Genomic DNA, 20,409 nt, shown 5'->3' on the forward strand with positions numbered 1-20,409 from the left:
GCCACAGATATCCTGAGGGACACATCTGAAGTGTGACACACTGTGTGTTCAGTGCAAAACACAGCACTGGGTGCATATGTGGGGCTGATCAGCCCTGGTGACTATCTTCTGCCTGTGCCAGCTTTTAGCAGGGCTTGATTTCCCTCTAGCCCCTCACAGAGCCTCTAGGCTTGCATGCTGCTCTGGTCTGGAGCAAGGCAGATATGCCTCCATCTCCAGCTGCAGGCAGAAGCCTCCTGCACAGCCCTGATTCCTGTCTTGCTGTCACAGTGCAGAAGGAAGGACTCCATCAGGGTGCTGGGCAGCAGCTGCTGGGATATATTAACCTGAAAGCTCCTGCCTGCCCCCTCCTCCCTGAGGAGAGCCTGCTCCTCCCAAGCCCTCCCTCTGAAGCTAATAGGGCTGCTGCCATGCTGCCCTCTCCCAGCAGAGACCTGCCTCCACTGCCATCCCACACCAAGCAAACATTCAAGGCTCAAAAAACAATAAACAGGACAATAACCAGAAAACGTTTGCTCGAAAGGCCAAAATCTCTCCCACCTCTGCCATGGCAGTAAACTACCCGTTCTTACCTCCTGCCAGAAATTTTCAGAACATTAAGTGGAGACAGTCTGTTAAGGCATCACAATTTCTTGACATAGCAGGGGCTATTTACTGCAGTGGTCTGGTTAGAGGCATCTTAGAAGGGCTTTTACCTGTGAAACTCTGCCTAGGGCAGAGACAGAGGTCTCCCACAATGCTGGAGAAATGGCCATACTTCCAAAGGGAGTGTCAGACAGCTTCCTCACAAGCACAAGTGACAGAAACATCAAGGTGGAAAACAAGTCACATATTACAGGCTTCCCTACAGAGTCAACCATGACAGTGGCTCTCCCTGGGAACCTTTGCTGCAATCCACAGCACTGTGGAGGATGTGACCAGGATATTCCAGCAGAGACATACAGATTAGACTCTGCAGGACTCACACTAGCAGAAACTGTGTGAGCTTCCTGGACCTGCATGGAAAGAAGACTGCTGGCTATGCCTCTTCCCTTTCCACACCTGCCCCACATAACTCCAAAAAAGAAAGGCTGTGACTATGACTCTGCTGAGCATCTTTACATCTCTGTCTTAGCAGGTAAGGGCAGGTGTTTCTCATGGAAAAGCAGAGTATATACCCTGAAAGGGATACAACCCTTCAAGCTGCACAGACTCTCTCAGTATCAATGCTGTGTCCTTGCTAACATGACATAAGAGGTTTCACCAAAACCTTGGGAGGCTTTAGAAACACAAGGACATGACACTTGAACTGATACGAGACTGATGGCTTCTGTGACAAAGCACAGCAAGGCTTTGTCTCAGGGACTGGCAGACCAGAAACCAAACTGCCCTGGCACTGGTCTTTTATCACCATGCAGGTTTCCCTGCTGCTCCCCTCATATCCCAATGAGCTTCCTTTCTTTTTACTTCTCCCTTCTCCCTAGTTTGGCTCCTTACCGTCTGCTCGGGCTCTAACATCTTTTTGTCCGTGGCCACTGGCAGAGCCACCTGAGAAGCTGGCATCTGCTTCCATCAGCAGGGAGAGAGAGGCTTGCTCACCTGCCCCATGCCCACTGGGGACCTTCTCACTGGACACCGAGTCTTTGGTGGAACACAAAGCCTGGCTGTCCCCAAAAGCATGATTCAAACAGAAGCCCTCGCAGCTCCGGTTCAGCCCATGGATGAAGGGCATGGGTGGAAGACTCTGGCTGCGCCGAGCTCTTTCTTCAAGGAAGGTTGGGCAATCCCGCTGAGTCTCAGGGATAGGAGAGAACTCCAGGGAAGAATCACCACTAGAGCGGAGCGGGGGGGAGGTGCCGTTCTTTTTCCGTCCTTTAGCCAGTTCAGCGAACGATGTCACCCTCTTGGGGGGAGAGCTCTGAATGGGTATTGCTGGACTTTCACTCAGCTTGACTGGACAGCTCACCATGCGCTCCAAGGAGCCCAGCCTGCTGCCAGGACTCCTGTCCAAGTTCTGATCGTAGCTCCTGGAGCGCTGACGGCTTGTGTTGAGGTTCGGTGGTGACACATTGACATAGACCTGACCCTCAATCATGTTCTGGCTGGATTCTCCCTTTGGCTCCTCTTCACTGCACTCTACATTGCCTTCTTGTCTCAGGTCAGGCCTTCTGAACAGATAGTATTCTGTGGGCTGGGCTGGGCTACCCTTGGTCTGGTCTTCTGAGCAGCTAGTTATGGAAGATCCTGCAGGGCTGGGGGATGACTGGGAAGACAAATCACATGTGACTAACTTATAGTAATTCTGAGTAGCCACAACAAGCCGTGCTTGGCTCTGGAAGCAGGCAGTGAGGTCTGAGCTCTCTGATGTGCAAGGCTCACAGTGGAGGTGGTAGGAGTTGCAGTTAGCATCAAGGACAGGTGAGGAGGAGTGTTGACACCCACACACCTTCCCCGAACTTTCTGGGTTATGCGATTCACAAGACATCTTGGATTCAGTGGGTGATGAATGTAAATCCAGGTAAAAAGCTCCTGTGTCTGAGTGGCTGCAGAAGGAAGAGTCACAGGACAGGTTAGCTGAATTCAGGTTGGATTGAGACTGACCATTCATTTTGTTGTAGAGAGCACTGAAGTTCACCAGGACCCCATCAGAACTGTTGCAAGAAGAGTCACTGATGTAGCCCATCTGTTGGTCAATCACTTCAGACTGACTTGATGAACTGTAGCAGCGACAGTGCTGGATCTCTGAGCTGGAACAGCTGCATGTCCTGTGCAGGGCATCCTGATTCCTCAGCGGTTCACCCGTGTTCTGGTTCCACTCCTGGTCACCACTGTCGAAGGAGAAGTTGGAGGAGCTGCCACGATGGCAGCTGCATTCATCCAGCTCCATGCGTTCCGAGGCCTGATGGCACCTGTTCGCGTTGTTCCTCTTCTGGATGTCATTACTGCTGAGTTTGTCCTCTTGCCCGTCCACCACACCAGACCGGCTGGCCATGTTCCAGGATTTCACAATGTGGTTGGAGTCGTGGAGGTGGAAAGGGGGCAAGGCCAGATCCTGCAGGTTGAAGGGCGGTTTGCCATCGACGAGCGAGTTGTGAAGGTGGAAAGATTTCTGACCCAAGTCATCCCCAAAAATACTGAGGTCATCACCCTCACTCAGCAGGAAAGGGTTGTGTCGCTTACTGACACTAGGGACAATCAGATCCCTTGCTTTTCTTTCTTTGTTGTCTGAGGCCTCTGCTGAGGCTTCAGAGGTCTGGAGAAAGCTGCTGTACACCAAGGAGTCAGTCTGTGAGAGGTCTCTGTCTGGAAGGGCAGAGGTCCGTGTAGTGCTGAGCTCTGGCTGGCAGAAGGGGTTGGTCCTTTTGCTCACGGAGCAGCACTGTCTGTCGGGGACCTGGCAATGCACCAGGGGAATGTGATGGACAATCAGTGTCTCACCAGTCAGTTTGGGTGGACTATCCATGGTGAGGAAGACTCTTCAGGGCATCAGTGGAGCTGGTACCACCCATGAACAGGTAGGGCTGCACATGAGAGGCAGGGAAGACACTTCTCATGAGGGAATTCAGATACCTACAGAGAGACAAAATTACAAAGGAAGTCACCTCTCGGGAAAGGCAGTGACTATTTAAAACACCCTTGGTTTGACTGAAGATTTCATATGCTGACAAGAATCAAATGGACTGGTTCCTTGTCAGCACAAGTACCTGAGCACAAGGTCCTTCTTCTGGGAAACAACCAACCACAATGTAAAACAAACACGTCACCCTCCATGCAGACTCCTGGGACAACACTTGTGATTCCACCTGACCCCTCTCAAAGTTATCTGAAGAGAGTAACTGATTTCAGTCAAGTGGCCAAAGGGCTGTACAGGATTTGGGTTCAAAGACCTCACTGCAGATGGCACTGTGTGCTCACAGGAAAACAGCACAGGGTCTGAAGTGAAGCACTGCACCCTGGTGAGAGCAGTCTATCTTCTCACAATGGATTGAACACCTTTGCTTCCTTTTAGATACATTGAACTTTCCTTCAAGAACCAAACACGGCAAGGTCTTTCAACAGACACACACACACACGTGTCCAGGAAGAGACTGGGAAGCAGGAGCAGACTGGAACAGAAAAGCAGCAGCAGTCATTCCTCTCCAAAATCCAGGAGATCCCACAAGGTCCTGAGCCCTTTTAATGGTGCCAGGGGAACATGCCAAAGTATGCAACTACTTATGTACACAAGGGTCTCTCCAGTGAAGAGGAGAGGATGACTTCAGTGAGGCCACAGGGCCATTGGTCAAACAGGTGACATACAGCACACTGGCTTTTGCTGACCTTTTGCTGATGGTGAAACCTCAGCTCAGACTGGTCCCTACTGTGGTCTGGGAGGGGATCATATCTCTCTGCCACATTATCCGTGGCATTTACCTGCTGCACTTCACAACAGGGTGACTCCCACAGTCCCAGGAGCCATACAGGCAGGGCACTGCACAGGCAGGGCACCAAGAACCCCACTCTCCCTGTGTTCCGTAAATAGCAGGTTCTTATGGAGCCAGAGTAATAACAAAATGGTTTGGGGCTGAAGGGACCTTAAAGAATATCTTGTTCCAACCTCCTGCCATGGGCAGGGACACCTTTCCTAGGACCAGTTGCTCAAAGCCCCATCCAAACTGCCCCTGAGCACTCCCAGGGATGGGGCAGCAACAATTTCTCTGAGTAATCCATTCCAGTGCCTCTCCACCCTCACATCTAATCTAATCTAAACATGCCATCTTTCAGTTCAAAGCTTTTCCTCCCTGTCCTGTCACTCTCTGCTTGTGTCAAAAGTCTCTTCATCTTTCTTGTAGATATTCACCAGTGTTTGATATACAAGAGCAAAGGACAAACCTATTTCTTCCTCCTCACCTAACCCAGAGGTCAAGCCTACAAGCACCTCCAGCATAAGTCTGGAGCAGGTTTTCCTCTTACCTTCTCTTCTACAGATCAAATAATCCAACACAGGCAAGTGCAAGGGCAGGCAGCTAAGGCAGCAAGGAGAGGGAGAAACCACAAAAGACTGATCCAGGATGAGTCTGAGAGATTTAAAAATTACCTAATGCTCTCACAGATCTACCACTTGTTCTGAAATCCTTGGTCCAAGCACCCTTGATCAGCACTCGCATCCCATAACTCATTCAGGTATTCTCAGTGATCACTGCACCCTGAAAATTGCATCCTGGGATCCTGCTCTGGACTCCAGGGCCCCCACCACTGACCTTCAGACCCCAAAAAGTGGTATTCACAGTGGCTTCTTCCTACCTTACCCCAGCATTTGGGACTGTGGGGTGATAATGGATTTGAAGCAGACCTGCAAAGGCACGTGGGAGCACGGGAGGGAAAGTGAGAAATGTGGGTTAAAGGAAGATATAACAAGAGCGTGAGCAATAAGACATCTACACAGAAACATCAGCAACTGCACTTCTTTCAGCCTCAAGGTGTAAGAATAGCAATTAGAAGATGATAAAAATGATCAAAAGAAGTACTTTCCTCCCCCACACAGTAATGCTTCTCGCAGACACAGGATGATGCTGACAGGAAACAAAAATACAAAGATGGAAACAGAGATAATGTTTGCAGCAAACACCCAATAATACAAAAGTTAATGCTATCACCAGTGTCAGAGAACAGACAGGCCTTCTGGTAGTTCTTACCAGAGACTTACATGGCCAGGACACTCACCTACATGCCATGGACCACTTGAACCAGGTGGTGGACATGTAACTGGACTACTGATGGTGCAACCCTAAACTCTCCCTCACCTGTAGTCTCCCTAAAACCTCTATCAGTGTTTATACCCCTTTCAGTGACTTCTCTGTTGTACAAGCCTTTGGCTACTTTTCCACAGCTGCTGCCACAGAGGCTCATCTCTACCCAGCTGAGATCCTGGGGGGGAAAGAATTTCTTCATCAAGGATGAAGAAATCCTAAGATCCCATTGGTCAAGAGCCACAGTGGATAACAGCAGCTCCTGACCCTGAGCCTACAGCACACACACACACACACACACACATTGCTGGAGTGGCCCCAATTTGGGGTTTGTGCACCACTGATGGCACAGCAGGAGCTGTGAGATTATCTGAGTTTATTTCTATTGAACTGAGCAGAAGCTTATCCTGTCTTCCTGCCCCACCTCACAAGCATTTTGGGTAAAAAGCTGGTCCCCCAGTGCCTATCTACTCATGTAGCCCACCCCACCATTGTTACTGCTCTTGTATCTGACTGGACTGCCCAGATCACATCTCTCCACCAGGCTTTCCTGCGTTTCAAGTGCTGCAACAATGCAAAGCACTGAAAGCATGAAATATCTGAGAAGCATAATTTTGAGGCTACAGACAGTGATGGCAGCACACTTCACTGCTGAAGCACCAGGCTTTGCTGCCTGTGGGAAATGGCTGCTTGGGGCAGGCTCCCAGCACCAGCACCCATCTGCTGACAAGCCCTGCTGAGCAGCACACAATTCACGTCAGCACAGAAGCTGCTGTGGGAGGACGAGGCTAGCACAGACACACTTTGACATTTGACAGCAAAATGTCAGAGCTGACACGCAGCCATTTCCCATCTGTCTCTCCGGTGCTCTGGCTGCAACACGCAGCTCTGCCCAGCTCCCTGGCTCCAGCAGCAGCACAGCCTCCCCGGGCGGGCTGTGATTCACTGGCCACCAGAGATGCTGCAGCAGACGGATGCCCATCCTGCCTGCACCCACAACCTGCTCCCAGTGCCAGGCTCTGAGGTGCAGGATCACAGGTGACATGCAGACAGCTCCTGCCAGGAGACATTCTGATGGCTTCTCTAGGGATAGGCATGACATTTTGTGCTGTAGCTACTCCTTTTCTCTCCCTTGCAGCCTCTCCTGGCTTCCTCTGGACTTAGGGGTGCAGGGAGGCTGACAATGGCACTGCCAGCACAAGGATTATTCAGTTTCCAACACCAGAGTATCCTCCCTGGCCTCAGCACTAGTTGACCCTTCCTTATTCTGGAAGAATGTGGAAGTATCCTTCCTCTTCCTACTTGGAGCCTACTAGGCTGGGACTGACACTGGGCAATAAAATGCAGCAAGCAGACCAGTTTCAGATTTTGCTGGTTTTAATCAGCTCTCTGCAAAGCCCTCACTCCCCTTTTGCAACAGGAAATTTACAAACGTGGATAGGCAGTTCATACATGAACATTTTTTGCCAAATCAGTTCATTCTTATTGTTGTGCTGAATCCTGCTCAATGCTACACACACAAGAGCAAACACAGCATCCAGGACCGAGTCCTGCCTAGAATGGCGTGCAATGGCAGTGCAGGGCAGGGAGACATGACCACTCCAGACATGTCTGCACATCAGCCATTTTATTTTCAAACGTCAGAATTCTTGCCTTCTCCATACTGACACCATCTGCTGCAACATGGCAGATATGGGTTGTTTATTCAGGGAGCTCTTCCTTGAGGTGCCAAGGGTTACCCAGAGAAGGTGGGGACCACACTGTGGATGCTTCATTCCAAAAAGGATAATACAGAGCAGGAAGAATGGCTTTTTGTGAGACACCTGCATTTGGTATGGAATTGCTCATGAATGACTGTACCCCCCTGGAAATAAACAACACAACAAAAACTCCTCAGCTGCAGCAAAGCCCTAGGTAAAAAGCTGATAGGTGCTCAGCTCTAGGTGGGTGCTGAGCAAGAAAGGATGGTTCAGCTCTGATCTGAGAGCTGCCTATCAGGTTATGTCTGAGCTTTAGAGAGGAGGCAGCATGCTGCAAGCAACAGGAGCATGCAGAATCCTTTATGCTCTGCACTCCATGCCTCTTGAGTCCTTGCTGACCACTACACTGAGGCCCTCAAATCCTTCTCCTGTCATACCCCTAAGACTGAGGACACTGTGCTAATTCAAAGGTGGTCAGTGCAGTTTCAGGGCTCCCTGGCCTCGGGTACCAACTCCTGCCTCTGCAGCACTGCTGAGAAGATGCAGCACCAACCAGACCCTGCTGCAATTGCCTCCAAGGGCTGATGTGTGGTGGCTGCACAAGTCCAGGCATACTCTAATATTTGTTATGGCTCCAACCAGGATTTTGGAGCTCTAGAGCTGAACCCTTAATAGCCTGCTCTGCTCAGCGCCGTCCCGTGCACACACATGGGGTGACAGCATTCAGCTCACACTAACACAGGCTTCCTCATAAAATGTAACGCCCTGGAGAAGGCACGCAGAGATAAGAGAGACAAATGTGATTTTAATGTAAAAAGACTGCACATAGAGAACAGAGGATGAGGAAGCAGGTGCAACATCATCAGAACTGTCAGCTGGAGGCAATGCTGGCTTTTTTGGAGGATGGCTTTTCGGAACAGATTATTGTTTCTACAAACCTCAGTCACTTCATCCATGAAACTGAGTGTCCAAAGGAAACCTTCAACTGTGAGGGTTATTGCTGACTCCTTCTGTAGGGCTGTGGTTTCACTGCTATCATCACCTTCCTCAGAGAGTCCAAAATTCATCATGTCATTCAAGGGTGAAATATGTAAAAACACAATTAAACGCTAGTTTCATGGAAGAAGAAGAAAAAATTATTTTGTATTGGAGCTGCTTGTTCCTTGAGTGCTGCTCCATGTGAACCCCCGACTCCTACAGTGCATTTGCACTAACATGCCTGAAGGAACCACACAGCCCTACAAAACAGGCAGAAGTGCTCCAAAAAGCAATGGTTTGTGTTTATCTTGCAGATAAAGGCACAATACAGACATCTCCTCTTTACTCTACTGGGAGAAATATTTTCAGTTTCCTCCCTGTATGTGTACCTCCAGGCCAAAGGGCTGGGAGATTAATCCAAACTGAAAGCCACCCTTCAGGCAGCATGGGGGACTTCAGGGCTCACTGTACCAATACCACAGTTCATCACTGCCCCAGCTATGCCACTCCAAAAGCTGCCAGAAAGCCTTGGATTGTTTTAAACAAAAATTTGTTCTGAAAAGATCCAGAAAACTGGAGGGCATTCAGGGACCAGCATCAGAAAAGAGGATGAGTGGTTCAGGGTGAGTGGCCTGGGGATGGGTCTGAACCATGAGACTATGTAAGCAGAGGGTGGAGGTGAGGAAGCCTGTAAGTTGTTGCAGGATGAGTCTAGTTAGTGGTATTTGTTTGGACACCTGTTTCTCTCTTGCCAGCTAATATAGCTTGTCAAATTCACACCTTCATTAAATGCTTTATTAAATCATCCAGTGTGTTTAATGGAAAAAAAAACAAAACAAAAAACAAACAAGTATAAAAGGAAATGCTAATTGTTTGACTCATCCTAAACCTCCAGCTCTTACCCTGCCTCAGGGGACAGGGAGCATAGTCAGGGTGGTCTGCATGCTCCCAGAGTGAATATTCCACACTTTATGTTTAAAGGGAGCTGCAGAAAAATAGAAAAGCTAAATGCTTCTTAAACTTCTGCCTCTGCTCAGGCTGATTCCTCTTGTAGTGCTGCACAGTGGTTCCTGAAAAGACCACTTCCCTTCTCCTTCCACAAAGCCCTGCCTTGGCCAGGGCTTTTTCCAGTGGTTTCCAGGACAGCCTGACTAAGCCCATGATTAATGTATCATTACATCCCAGAACTATATAGGATTATGATGTGCTCTAAATGGAAACCACAGCACGTGACAGTCAGTCACAGCCTTTGTGCTGCTGGCAGAAAGGAGCTGCATGGGCCAGGGGTTACCAGCACACACAGAACTAAGCAATGGGTGCAGCGTGCGTATTCCTGGTGATGACATAAGCAGTGTGAGGCAGGTACTGCCTCCCAGCCAGAGGACGAGAAGCCCCAGCTGCTTTATGCGCTTAAGAGTTACACAAGACATCAGAAATAGCTCAAGCAGCAGACCTATACCAGCTAACACAGGAGCCAGGACAGCGACCGAACCAGTTTCTCCCATTTCTGTGCTCCCTTGCTCTGTGACTCATCATCTGGCATGTGGCACTCGGCAAGAGCCATTTACAGGCCATGACTCAGAGCATCCACTGAGGTGCTCTGGGATGGAACCTGCTCCTCCTCCTCCTCCCTGCCCCAGCCCCCAGCACATATGCTCTAATTACTTTATGCAAATCCACAGAGAAGAAAAATACTGATATTTCTAGCTGTTCATATCACACAGAAACTGCTGCTGAATTAAACTGCAGACACAGTAAATCCTTTCTTATCACAGACACTAGCAGCAGCAGCAGTAGCAGCAGGACGGACTATGCTTGTATAGCATATTTTTCCTGAGCACTCTGAAAGCTTCCTGAAGATCTTACAACAGCAGAAATCACACAATTCCATTTTGAAGTGCTGATCTGCCTGGGTGCTGGAGCCTGGGTTTTGCAGGGTCACCAGAGCACTCAAGAACCCACACAGAAAGAAAGAAAATCCTATAAGCATATTAAATTTCTGGGCACGCTCAGTATTCAGAGATAACAAGACTACCCCTCCCTAACTGTACAGCTTTGGTCAGGGCTTGGTGATCCTGACCTAATGGGTGGCTTCCCTGTCCATGTCAAGGGGGTTGTAACCAGATGACCTTTAAGGTCCCTCCCAAAGCCATTGTATGCTTCTATGATTTGTGCAAAGCTGGGCTGTCAGCTGGTTGCCTCATCACCGTGCTCCTTCTACTGACCTTCCCAGCTGAGGACCACGAACCAGCAGCTGCAGCTGAGTGGTGACAAAACCACAGCCATCAGCTGTGGGTGAACCTGAGTCAAAGCCAGCAGAAATCTGGACTGAAGGTTTTCCCACCACCTTCTATGCCTGGGAGCTGTGAGCTCAAAACTCTCCAACGCAACAGCCACAAGAGGCAGGGAATAGAGTGTTTGGCTGAGGGAATCAGGCATCAAACTCGGCTCAGTTTCAGGAATCAAGGTCAAGTCTGGGACCTGTGCTTGCACAGGGTGGCAAAACTGTTCCCCAAGTCTGTCATAGTGCAAAGGTGAATGGGCAGCTGTTCTTATTCAGCTCTCACTGCAGGGATGAAGCCTCCTGAGATGACATCAAGAATTGGAGAGGACATGATATTCTCAACAGCACTGGAGATTTCTGGGCTTGCTGGGGATCTGTAGCATCCCTGTAAATTAGAATCACAGAATCATAGAATATGGCGAGGTGGAAGGAACCCATCAGGATTATCAAGTCACACTCCTGGCCCTGCACAGAGCATCCCAAGAGTCACACCACTGCTGGGAGCAAAGGCTTGAAAGTAGAAATTTAGTGAGGAGGAAAAACAGAGTTGTTTTCACTCAAGATGACCTGGCAGCTGAGGGATTCTAAGAATATTCAGTGTGGGGAATTTCATATGTTGTGTTTGCTTTGTGTTATTTTCTGTCTTGAGAATTTCTGTAGAAGACAACAGAATGCTGTCAATGACTTAAACCTCGTTCTTCACAGGCTTGGGCCTCCCTGCTGGGAAAAAAAGAGGTAAGAAGCTCGGAGGTTATAGCAAGCACAGAATTGTGAAGCACTGCACCTGGGCCTTTGAGATGTGGAGGCCAGGGAATAGGCCCACGTGCTTTTGGTCCTTGCTAAGATGGAATAAGCTGAGCAAGGTATGTGTGGACCCATCTGTTTTTGAAACCTTCCAGCCAGCGAGGTGATGGGATTAATCTACTCTTTGCACTTCAGTGTGGATTGTGGTCACCTTGGTTACTTGCTTCTATCAGTTCACACAACCTTGCACCACCCTTTGGAAAGACTCTCAAAGAGAAGTGACAAGTCACTTGCATTGGATTTTCTTCCCAAACCCACACTGGAATCTGGCTTCAGGCAACATAGGCCAGACCATGCCAAAGCAGATGACCTACTTATCCAAAGCTTACGGGAGGATAATTTCAGGAGCAACCTTCATCTGCACAGAAAAAAGCACACAAGACTAGCTCTACCTCAATAGTCCTATATTCTCTACCACCATCATGACTTGAGGAAAAAGATGAGCTAAGTCTGAAAATGGGCAAAGAAAGTCTGTCTTCACTGTGAACAAGATCTTGCTGCACTACAGCTCAGCACATCCATAGACTCCAGCCAGTCTGTGGCTGCATATTTTCCCTATTGCTTCCTTTCTGTGCAGATTAAAACCAGCAATACACTTCTGTCCAGACTGTGCACTGCAGGAATCACAGCTCCAAAACAATCCCTGTGAGAACAAAAGCTCTCCCTGCAGGACAAAGCATTAGTGACCACTTGGAAACACCTTACAAATGAGGAACTCAGCCTTAAGATAACTCAGTAAAAAGAGGCTGTAAAATTATGTGTACTGTCTCTTCAGCCCAGAGTGCCACATATGTAGGAGTCACTCACTATCAAGTGAAAAACAAACATTTCTGAGATGGTGGATTGCAGATGTACAACCTCATGCAGCACAACAGCAGAAAGATACAGCCAAAGTGGATAGAGGGGAGTCAAGAAAACCCATCGCCAGGCCAAGCTCTTGAAATAACAAAATATCACCCTACCAGCCACTGTAAATAAAGCAGCTAGCGATGTCAAAAAGTGCCAGCAGGATTATTTTCAGACTGGAACACAGCAGTGCTGCACTGGTTTGCTGCCACATCCCAGTGAGCAGGAGAAGCAGTGCAGGTGTGGCATTACCTAGGATTTGTGCAATTTGTACTTCAGATCTGCCAGGTAGCCTGCATCTGCAAAACTGTATTAAATGATGCAATCCTACACAGAATTTAATGCACACTGTGTGCGAACAAATCAGGAGTGCCAAAATCAGGCACAAACAGAACACATCCCAGCAGCAGTCTGCTTTTACTCGGTGTTCCTCTTCCACACTGCACATCTAAATGGTTTTTCAATCAGCAGCTGTGAACAACAGCTGACTCCTGCTAAGGCTGCAGGAAACTTTAACCCTTCCTCGCTCTAGGCTGTTCTACCAAGACCAGAAGAAACGCCTGGATACACAGGGAGACATTTTCTGTATCCCCAAAGCAGGCATACACAATGGTCTGGAGGCTGGCAACTCCCTGATTTGGGGATGATAGCATTGTACAAAGCAAAAAAGCTGACTAGCCCAATAAAAGCAGCATCTGAGGAGTTAGTACACTAAATTTATCCTGCCCGACACATATAATATATAGGTATATGTATATGATTATGATATTATATTATCATTACTATATCTAGTAATACATAGAAATACATCATATAGATTATATATATGATAATAACACTGATACCCAAATGCTTTTAGACCACAGGCTAGATTTTACAAACCCTTGAAGGCAATTGGAGGAAGAGATCATTTAGCATTGATACTTGAAAATTGAAATTGCCTGATTACTGTTAAGATCGTGTATCTCTTGACCCTTTTTTTGGCCAGGTACCTGAACAAATAGGCCCTCTGCAATCATGTCTGAATCTCATTTCAGAAGTGTTCAGTATGGGTAAAAATGAAAAAGGCAGAATGATTCCTGGGATGATGAGACAAGAAGTGTCTGTTGTGGGAACAAGTCCTTGGGCCATCGTGAGACTACCCAGTCACAAGCAGCCTCCTTCATCTGGGAGTAGTTTACATTCCAGAGCAGGTGTCATAACCTGCCCATAGAAATTTAAGAGACTATACAATCATCCCTCAGTGTCCCTTTTGTTTTTTGGAATTCTTGCAAATTTTTGGAGTTCATAACTTCCTGAACCAGTGCCTTCCACACAAAACTACATGCCTCACTAGTAGTTATCTGTCAGTGCTTTTGAACATAAGGATATTTAACTTCATTACTTGTCCTTGGGCTAGGGCAGGGAGAGGATCATATTTTCTACTCCATTTGCCAACCTTCAGTGCCAAGATTTTCATTGTGCTCAAGTACAAGAGTATTCCCAGATCCTTGGTCCGATTACCAACCTCTCTCCAAGAGTCCTCCTGATGTGTGGGTGTGTTTGTGTGTTTACATGGCTGGCAGCAAGGCAGAACTCAAGAGGATCTGGATGAAACCACAGCATCAGTTTATATAACAGAATATTTTCCATGCAGCAAAACTAACAAAAGGCAACCCAGAGTCTTAATAAAATACTTATGAAGCAGACCAGGCACTCCTAATGATTACACATACTTTCCTTTTGGGAGGGAAACATATCCCTTGCAGAGGCTGGCAACCCAAACCAAGCTCAGTTTGTAAAGCTCTATTCAGGACAGTTTATTTTAGGATATCACTCCACAAGACAGCTCATGTGCTAATTAGGCTTGGAATGACTGGGCTCAACAGAGCATTAAGGGTAAACTAAATCTGATAACCCTGGATTAACCAAGGTCTTCTGCTGATGATGTTGGGCCACACAGACCTATTGACAAGGGGAAAAAAAAAAAAAAGAGAGCAAACAGGGATGCTCCTTGACTCTGTACAGGGAGAGCAGTCAGAGTTCCAGGAGACCCACCAAGTCTGCTGAAAGGATGGCCAGGTTGGACAGAGCTTTGAGGAACCTGGTCTGGTGGAAAGTGTCCCTGTCCATGCAGGGACGTGGAATGAGATGGGAACTTCAGGGTCCTTTCCAACCCAAACTCTCCTATGATTCCATGAGCAGTCTGCTTTTAATCACTTCGAGGGTGTTTGAGAGAGCTGAGGAGACACCTTAAGACTGCAGGCTCACAGATCTTTGTAGATAGGACACATTCACATTTGAACATCTTCCTTCTTGAAGCTGTTGCATCCTTTCTGGTCCATTAGTCTCAGAGAAGACATGTAGCTGAGACAAACGTTTGCCTGTGTTAAGCCCTTGCACTGAGATGGGCCTTAACAAAACCAAAAGGTTTGAAAACCCTGCAACTTCTGAACATGTACTATAAATACACTGGGTAGTCTTATTCACAAGAATGCCAAGCCATTTGGGAATACTGCTGGGCTTTGAAGTTTGAAAGCAAGATTCACGGACTAATTAATCACAGCATGTGAAAAGTATTCATATTATCAGTTTCAAATAATCCTCCTTAATTTCCTGGAGTGCTTTCAAGTTAACAATCACGGCACCTCATAAATCATTATTTTCTTTCTCTAGGTTGTTCATTATTTCATATCACAAACCCTACAGCTTCCCATTTACCACAAGTAACTTCCATTTTTTCAACCTCTCCTCTTAGGAAAGTTTTACAGGGACTTGATCAGTTTCCTAGACAGTTTCTCAATTCCTTACAGCTGTGTTCATGCTTCTGAGCTGGGGTGACTAATTTCACAGTTTTCCAATTGGCAGTGGGATTAGAAGCTGTCAAATAATTTTCCATTCCATTACTTATGTACCTAACATCCATATGTACATGCCTAGCAGGTAACGTCCCTCATGACCAGGGTGACAGTCAGTTACTTTTTGTAATTTAATCACATCAGTTTAATGAGTTGGAATGCATTTAATTAGTTTAATAATTTGGAATCCAACAAAGTGTACTTTGGTGACTATCTTCTGTTATGTAACTTTGCATCAAGCTAAAAAATTTCAAGATTTACAAGACTAGCCCAGGAGAAATCAGGGGAGTTTTTTTAACATATCTGTTTTCTGAGGAAAGGAGTTTCTTCACCGTCATCTCTGGAGTGTGGGTTTTGGTGCTTGCTCTCACAGGCTGTATAAATTATCAGCATGTCAACATGAAATTTCTCTTTGAGGTTCTCCAAGAGATAAAAGGGTCCTTGAAGCCTTACTAGGGTCTGGGTTGGGGGACATTTCTCCATAGTGAATTTGCCTCACTAAAGCAGTGAGGTCTAGTGGCCTGCACCCTTGAAAGAAGATTCCCCTTTCATTTTGATGGACAGGCCGAGAGGTTGTTGTGGTTTTTCTTTTCAACCTCAACTATGCCAAGGGGAAAGCAGAAACAAGGCACTGGACCAAAATCCTGCTTGTTAAACGTGCTGTGGTACAGAGCAGAATCACTCCTCAGTGCCTCTGAGACAATTACAAATGCATCATTTCAGTTTGGGGTGTTTCTCTACCTTAGGGTACCAAATGATGTTGCCAGCACAAAGCCCAGAAGAGTTCAGGGTTATGGAGATGGAAATATTCCATCTGAAATTTTTGCAATGTCATCAAGAAAACCAGAGATTACCGAAACCCCAGCAGATCGAAAATCCGGTGAGTCCCGGTGTCTCAGCCAGATATGGCCAAGCATAAATTGAATGGCTGTGGCTGGAGCATTGCCACCTTTGTGCATTAAGCACCCCCATGCCATTGCCTCTCAGTGCCAGGACACATCCATTTTCTTGCAGCTTCCTCCCTCCTCCTCTCCTATCATGCTATGAAGTGGCTAGCCCTGCTGACCAGGGTCAGGGATGCCTGAGGTCACCCTGTGCTCCACGCCGCCTCCCCTCTCCTCTGACCCAGTGCTCCACCAAAACCAGCCACTCTGAGGAGCACATTGGAACAAATACACTGTCAGGCTTGCTGTAATAAGCAGTCACCACCTTCAGAATGCTTTATAGAGACAATAATTATAAATAGCAAGTGCCTATGGAAATGAAAATGAGGCATATGACACGGAGCTGAAGGCAGGAGGAGACATCTGGGTAAGGACAAAACTCAACACCATTCCAAGCACTACAACCTTTGTTGTAGTGGAGGACAAATCTCAGCATTGGGGTAAGTCAGATGGCATTGACTGTGGACAAGTGAGAACAGCTTGCAGCCAGTAGGAGATGGCTAAGTGTAGATGCATGCTGAAATCCTCTTGCTGGTTTTCCAAAGGGAGCTACAATCATTGCTTAGGGTAAGACACACTTGGGAAAAAAAACCCTTAGAAGCCACTATAGCAACTCACATGAGAGCAAGTGGTGAAGGAGAGGTTGACCAGAGGAAGCCTAACCTCAGGCAGACCTGTCACTCCAGGTGACAACCATCAGAATGAATTAGGCAAAGCCAAGGAAGATACACTGCGTGGGCCAGCACCATCTTGGGACCAGAGACATGGAATATTTACTTCTTCCACTGGGTCTTCTCCTTGTGTGGGCTTATCTTTTTTCCCCCTGAGTTACTGGGAAAGGTTTGAGGGTGGGACTACAGGGAAAAACACCATGTATGCAAACACTGTAATGAACCTGCCTGCTAAGAGCAGAAAATTGCGCTAGCACAATAATCAAGACAGATCGTTCTCCCTGCTAAGGAGGGCATCTGGGAGTACAGCCATGCTGTCTGACATGACAGTGAAGCCTGAGGCACACATCCCTGCTCTTTGCCATGGGAAGCCCAGAGAGGGACCAAAATAAATTATCTTGCTGAACAACCCGGATGAATTGGCCTATAGGCAAAAAGAGGCCAAGTAGCCATGTGGCTGGTCCTGCACCAGTGCAGGCAGACCATAACAGAGAAGAACAAGCCCAGTGAAAGCATTTAGGGCATGTTCTTCCAGAAGCAATGGCAGCTACTGTGAGCTTATAAAGAAAAAGATGCAGTTCTGGAGTCAAACTGGTGAGATTATAATTGGGTAGGGAGCAAGGACTCTAGCTGGAGGTAACAGCAGGTCTGAGGCAAGTATCAGGTGAAAACCTGCTGTCTATTTGCCAGGGTTTTCTATACAGGCTCCAACTGAATATTTTTTTCCCTATAACTCACAGAGCAGAAACTCCCTTTTTCCCAAAAGGAACTGCTAGCATTCATACACTCTGAGATATCTCTGACACTGTCCCCAAAAGCATAACAGGGAAGTGACACTTGTTCTCTGCCTCCAGAGACCTTTTTGTGTGGGACCAGAGAGTGGCAGTTTGGTGGCAAGGCCAGTTTCCTATCACTTGCCAAGGATCAGTACAAAGCATTGCTAACATCACTGAAATATTGACTATTTATCACTCAGATGTACTGCCAGCCTCACAGCCTCAGCACTGCCCAAAGACCAACACATGATCTTTCTTCCAAGAGTCCAAACCCAGAACCTGAGCCTGAGAGAAAAGTTGCCATCAGCCACATTATGGCTACTCACCTACATTACAGCTCTGCCTTCCCCCTCTCTCCCATTTGCAGCAGTTAACAAACACAGCAGGGTTTTTTATCCTGCTTTCTGTAAATTTAGCAACCATCAGCTTTGCCCAGGAAGAAGTACTCGCACGTGTCTGAGGGGTAGAAAAAAGCATTGTCTACATGATCCTGAGGCTGCAATGTATCTGTGGTGAGGAAAGAAAGAGCTTGTGGACCAGCCTGCTTTTGTGCTCATCTTAACAGGTATGTCCTGGCTTTGACCCACTTTTGTCAGAAAATGAATATTAAAATCATTTTCATCAAGAGAGAAAACTGGAGCAGAATCAGAGACCAGAGGCATTTTGACAGCCCATTTCTTACTGGAGAGTAACCAACTTTGAGGGCATGCAGGGAACCTGCTTGGCAGACAACAACAGTAATGGCAAATCCCTGCTAAGGCTGGTTATCAATACAGCTGTCACTGATCATTGCTATGGATTTCACCCCCTACCAGCCAAGCCCTCTCAGCTTCTTCAAGCCTTATCCCGCAGCCTCTTGCACAGCTGGAATGTGTTGGTAGGCTTCTGGCTCTTTTGGGCTTATGGACTGGACAGCCAGAAGCACTTTATCCGTGTTAGAACACTGCCCACGAAGCAGCAGACTTAGGAGATAAGTAAGGTTTTCCACTACCAGTCAGATTTCAATGGTTTCCACAAGCATGAGACAAAATCTTGTCCAGTATGGGACTTGATTCCACAGCTGACAGGAAGATAACTCCACCTCCACCTGCAGAGATCTCCACATCTCTTACCCTGCATTTCAATTTTTTGGGTTCAACTATCAGAACTGTGCCTACTGAGATGAGTTTTCACTCAGCACACGATACAGAAATATTTGGATTGAACATCTCAAGCTGACCCAGTTTATATTAAACAGAATGGTAAAAAGCAAACAGAGCTGTAATGAAACCTTTTTAATTTTTAAAGAGCAAATCTCTGGCACGTCAGGGTAAACAGTTATAATGCCAAAAAGAACAAACAGCTTGCAGAAGTACAGCAGAAAATACTTTTAATTTAAGCAAAAAAAAAAACAAACACAACCAAAAAAAAACCCAACAAAAAAAAAAAGTGGACTCACCCTAGAGGATGAGGAGATTAGAAGAGAAAGGCTTCTGATCAACCTGAATGAGCAACCACACCAAGAAGAATATTAGTGGTAAGAAAAACAGCACCTTCAGTGCTGTTTTGGCAAAACAAATATTGAAGCTGCAGCCATGACAGGTTAGATAATACAGGGGGAAGAAGGTGCAGAAAAGGAAATGAGCTTTTGAGTGGAAACAAATTCAAGAAGATGAAAGCACTTAAGTCAGAAGGACAAGATATTCTTGATCCCAGAACAATGAAAGAATAGCTGGTTGATCGCAGCTGGCAACTGCACTATTGATAAAAATACCCATTAGAAAAGAGAGGAAGAAGGTGAAACCATGTGGCTGACAAATATTAAAGGTAAAAGTCTGCAGCTGTTCTGCAAGGGCAGAAAAACTGACCCATGTTACATTTATCAACCTGCCCTTACTATTACATAAGTCTTTCAGAAAACACTAGAAAAGAAAAATAAGACAGGGAAATAAATTAAAAACAGGGCAAAGCACAACAAGGGGTTGCAAAAGTCAGAGTATTGTCTGGGTATCAGGAATCACACCAGAGCGAGATCTTTACTCGCCAGAAACATCAGACTGGAAGAAAATAAAGATGTCTGGGACTAAAAATTTGTAATTTGTTTGCTCTCACAGCCTCATACACCTGACAGGCAATAATGGAGCTGTGGGCAGGCCATTCCTGAGTTCACAGCATATTCTCCTGGGCCACTGCACTTTCTGCATTGCAGGTCCAGGTCCCTTGTATCTAGAGATCCAGCTGCACTTTATCTCCATCATCTGCATCGATGCAGTGAGGAAGGCACACTCCTGTGGACGATTTCAGTCAGCTCCAGGCACCAGAACCTCCTGCCCATCTTTCAAGCGTCTCAAGGCAGAGATTATCTGTGCACTCTCACTGCTTAACAGATGTTCTTGTAAGAGTGGCACCTACTAGCCAGGCACAGCCTGTATGCCCTGGGGACATTCCCACCCCACACAGAGAAGAAGGCTGCATCACCTTCTTTTCATTCCTGTAGGCAAGCATCGTACACACAAACCATATATACATGAGTTTTCTTCCACGTGCTGATACAGGTATGTGTATCCTGTACATTCTGCTGCACATCCTGCCCTCCAGCCCACGATGTGCTGCACACAGTTGTGCTGTTGTTACCCACTACCAACCTCCCATAGGAACCTGCCCTGCAGCAGCACCACAAACCCAGCCTGGTGCACACCTGCAGGAGACGCCCCGCTCCCTGCTCCCATCATCCTGGAAAGGCATAGATCCATAGACACAGAGGGGCTTCTCCAGGTCCAAGAGCAAGACAGGGGTAAGAAGGAGCTGCAGTTCAAGAAGCCTTATGGTGCTTCCAGAGATGACATTGTCATCGATATGCAAGAAGGCAACATGCCACTTTG

The 20,409-nt window shown here is 47.0% G+C and overlaps 1 protein-coding gene across 31 annotated transcripts in view; it reads right to left on the reverse strand.

Moving 5' to 3' along the window:
• Positions 1–20,409, reverse strand: part of RUSC2 (RUN and SH3 domain containing 2) — a 58,654-nt gene that overhangs the window by 13,653 nt on the left and 24,592 nt on the right. For 17 of the 31 annotated variants that reach the window (XM_086868104.1, XM_086868110.1, XM_086868097.1 and 14 more), the window contains one exon: positions 1,477–3,549. In XM_086868104.1, the coding sequence (XP_086724230.1) occupies positions 1,477–3,442 (1,966 nt within the window). In that variant the 5' untranslated portion in view covers positions 3,443–3,549. The remainder of the gene's footprint in view (positions 1–1,476; positions 3,550–20,409) is intronic. The other 14 variants (XM_086868113.1, XM_086868114.1, XM_086868118.1 and 11 more) reach the window with 1 other exon arrangement.

Source organism: Cyanistes caeruleus, chromosome Z (genome assembly GCF_971803275.1).
Source record: "Cyanistes caeruleus chromosome Z, bCyaCae1.hap1.1, whole genome shotgun sequence".
In the NCBI taxonomy this organism is placed as follows: domain Eukaryota; kingdom Metazoa; phylum Chordata; class Aves; order Passeriformes; family Paridae; genus Cyanistes; species Cyanistes caeruleus.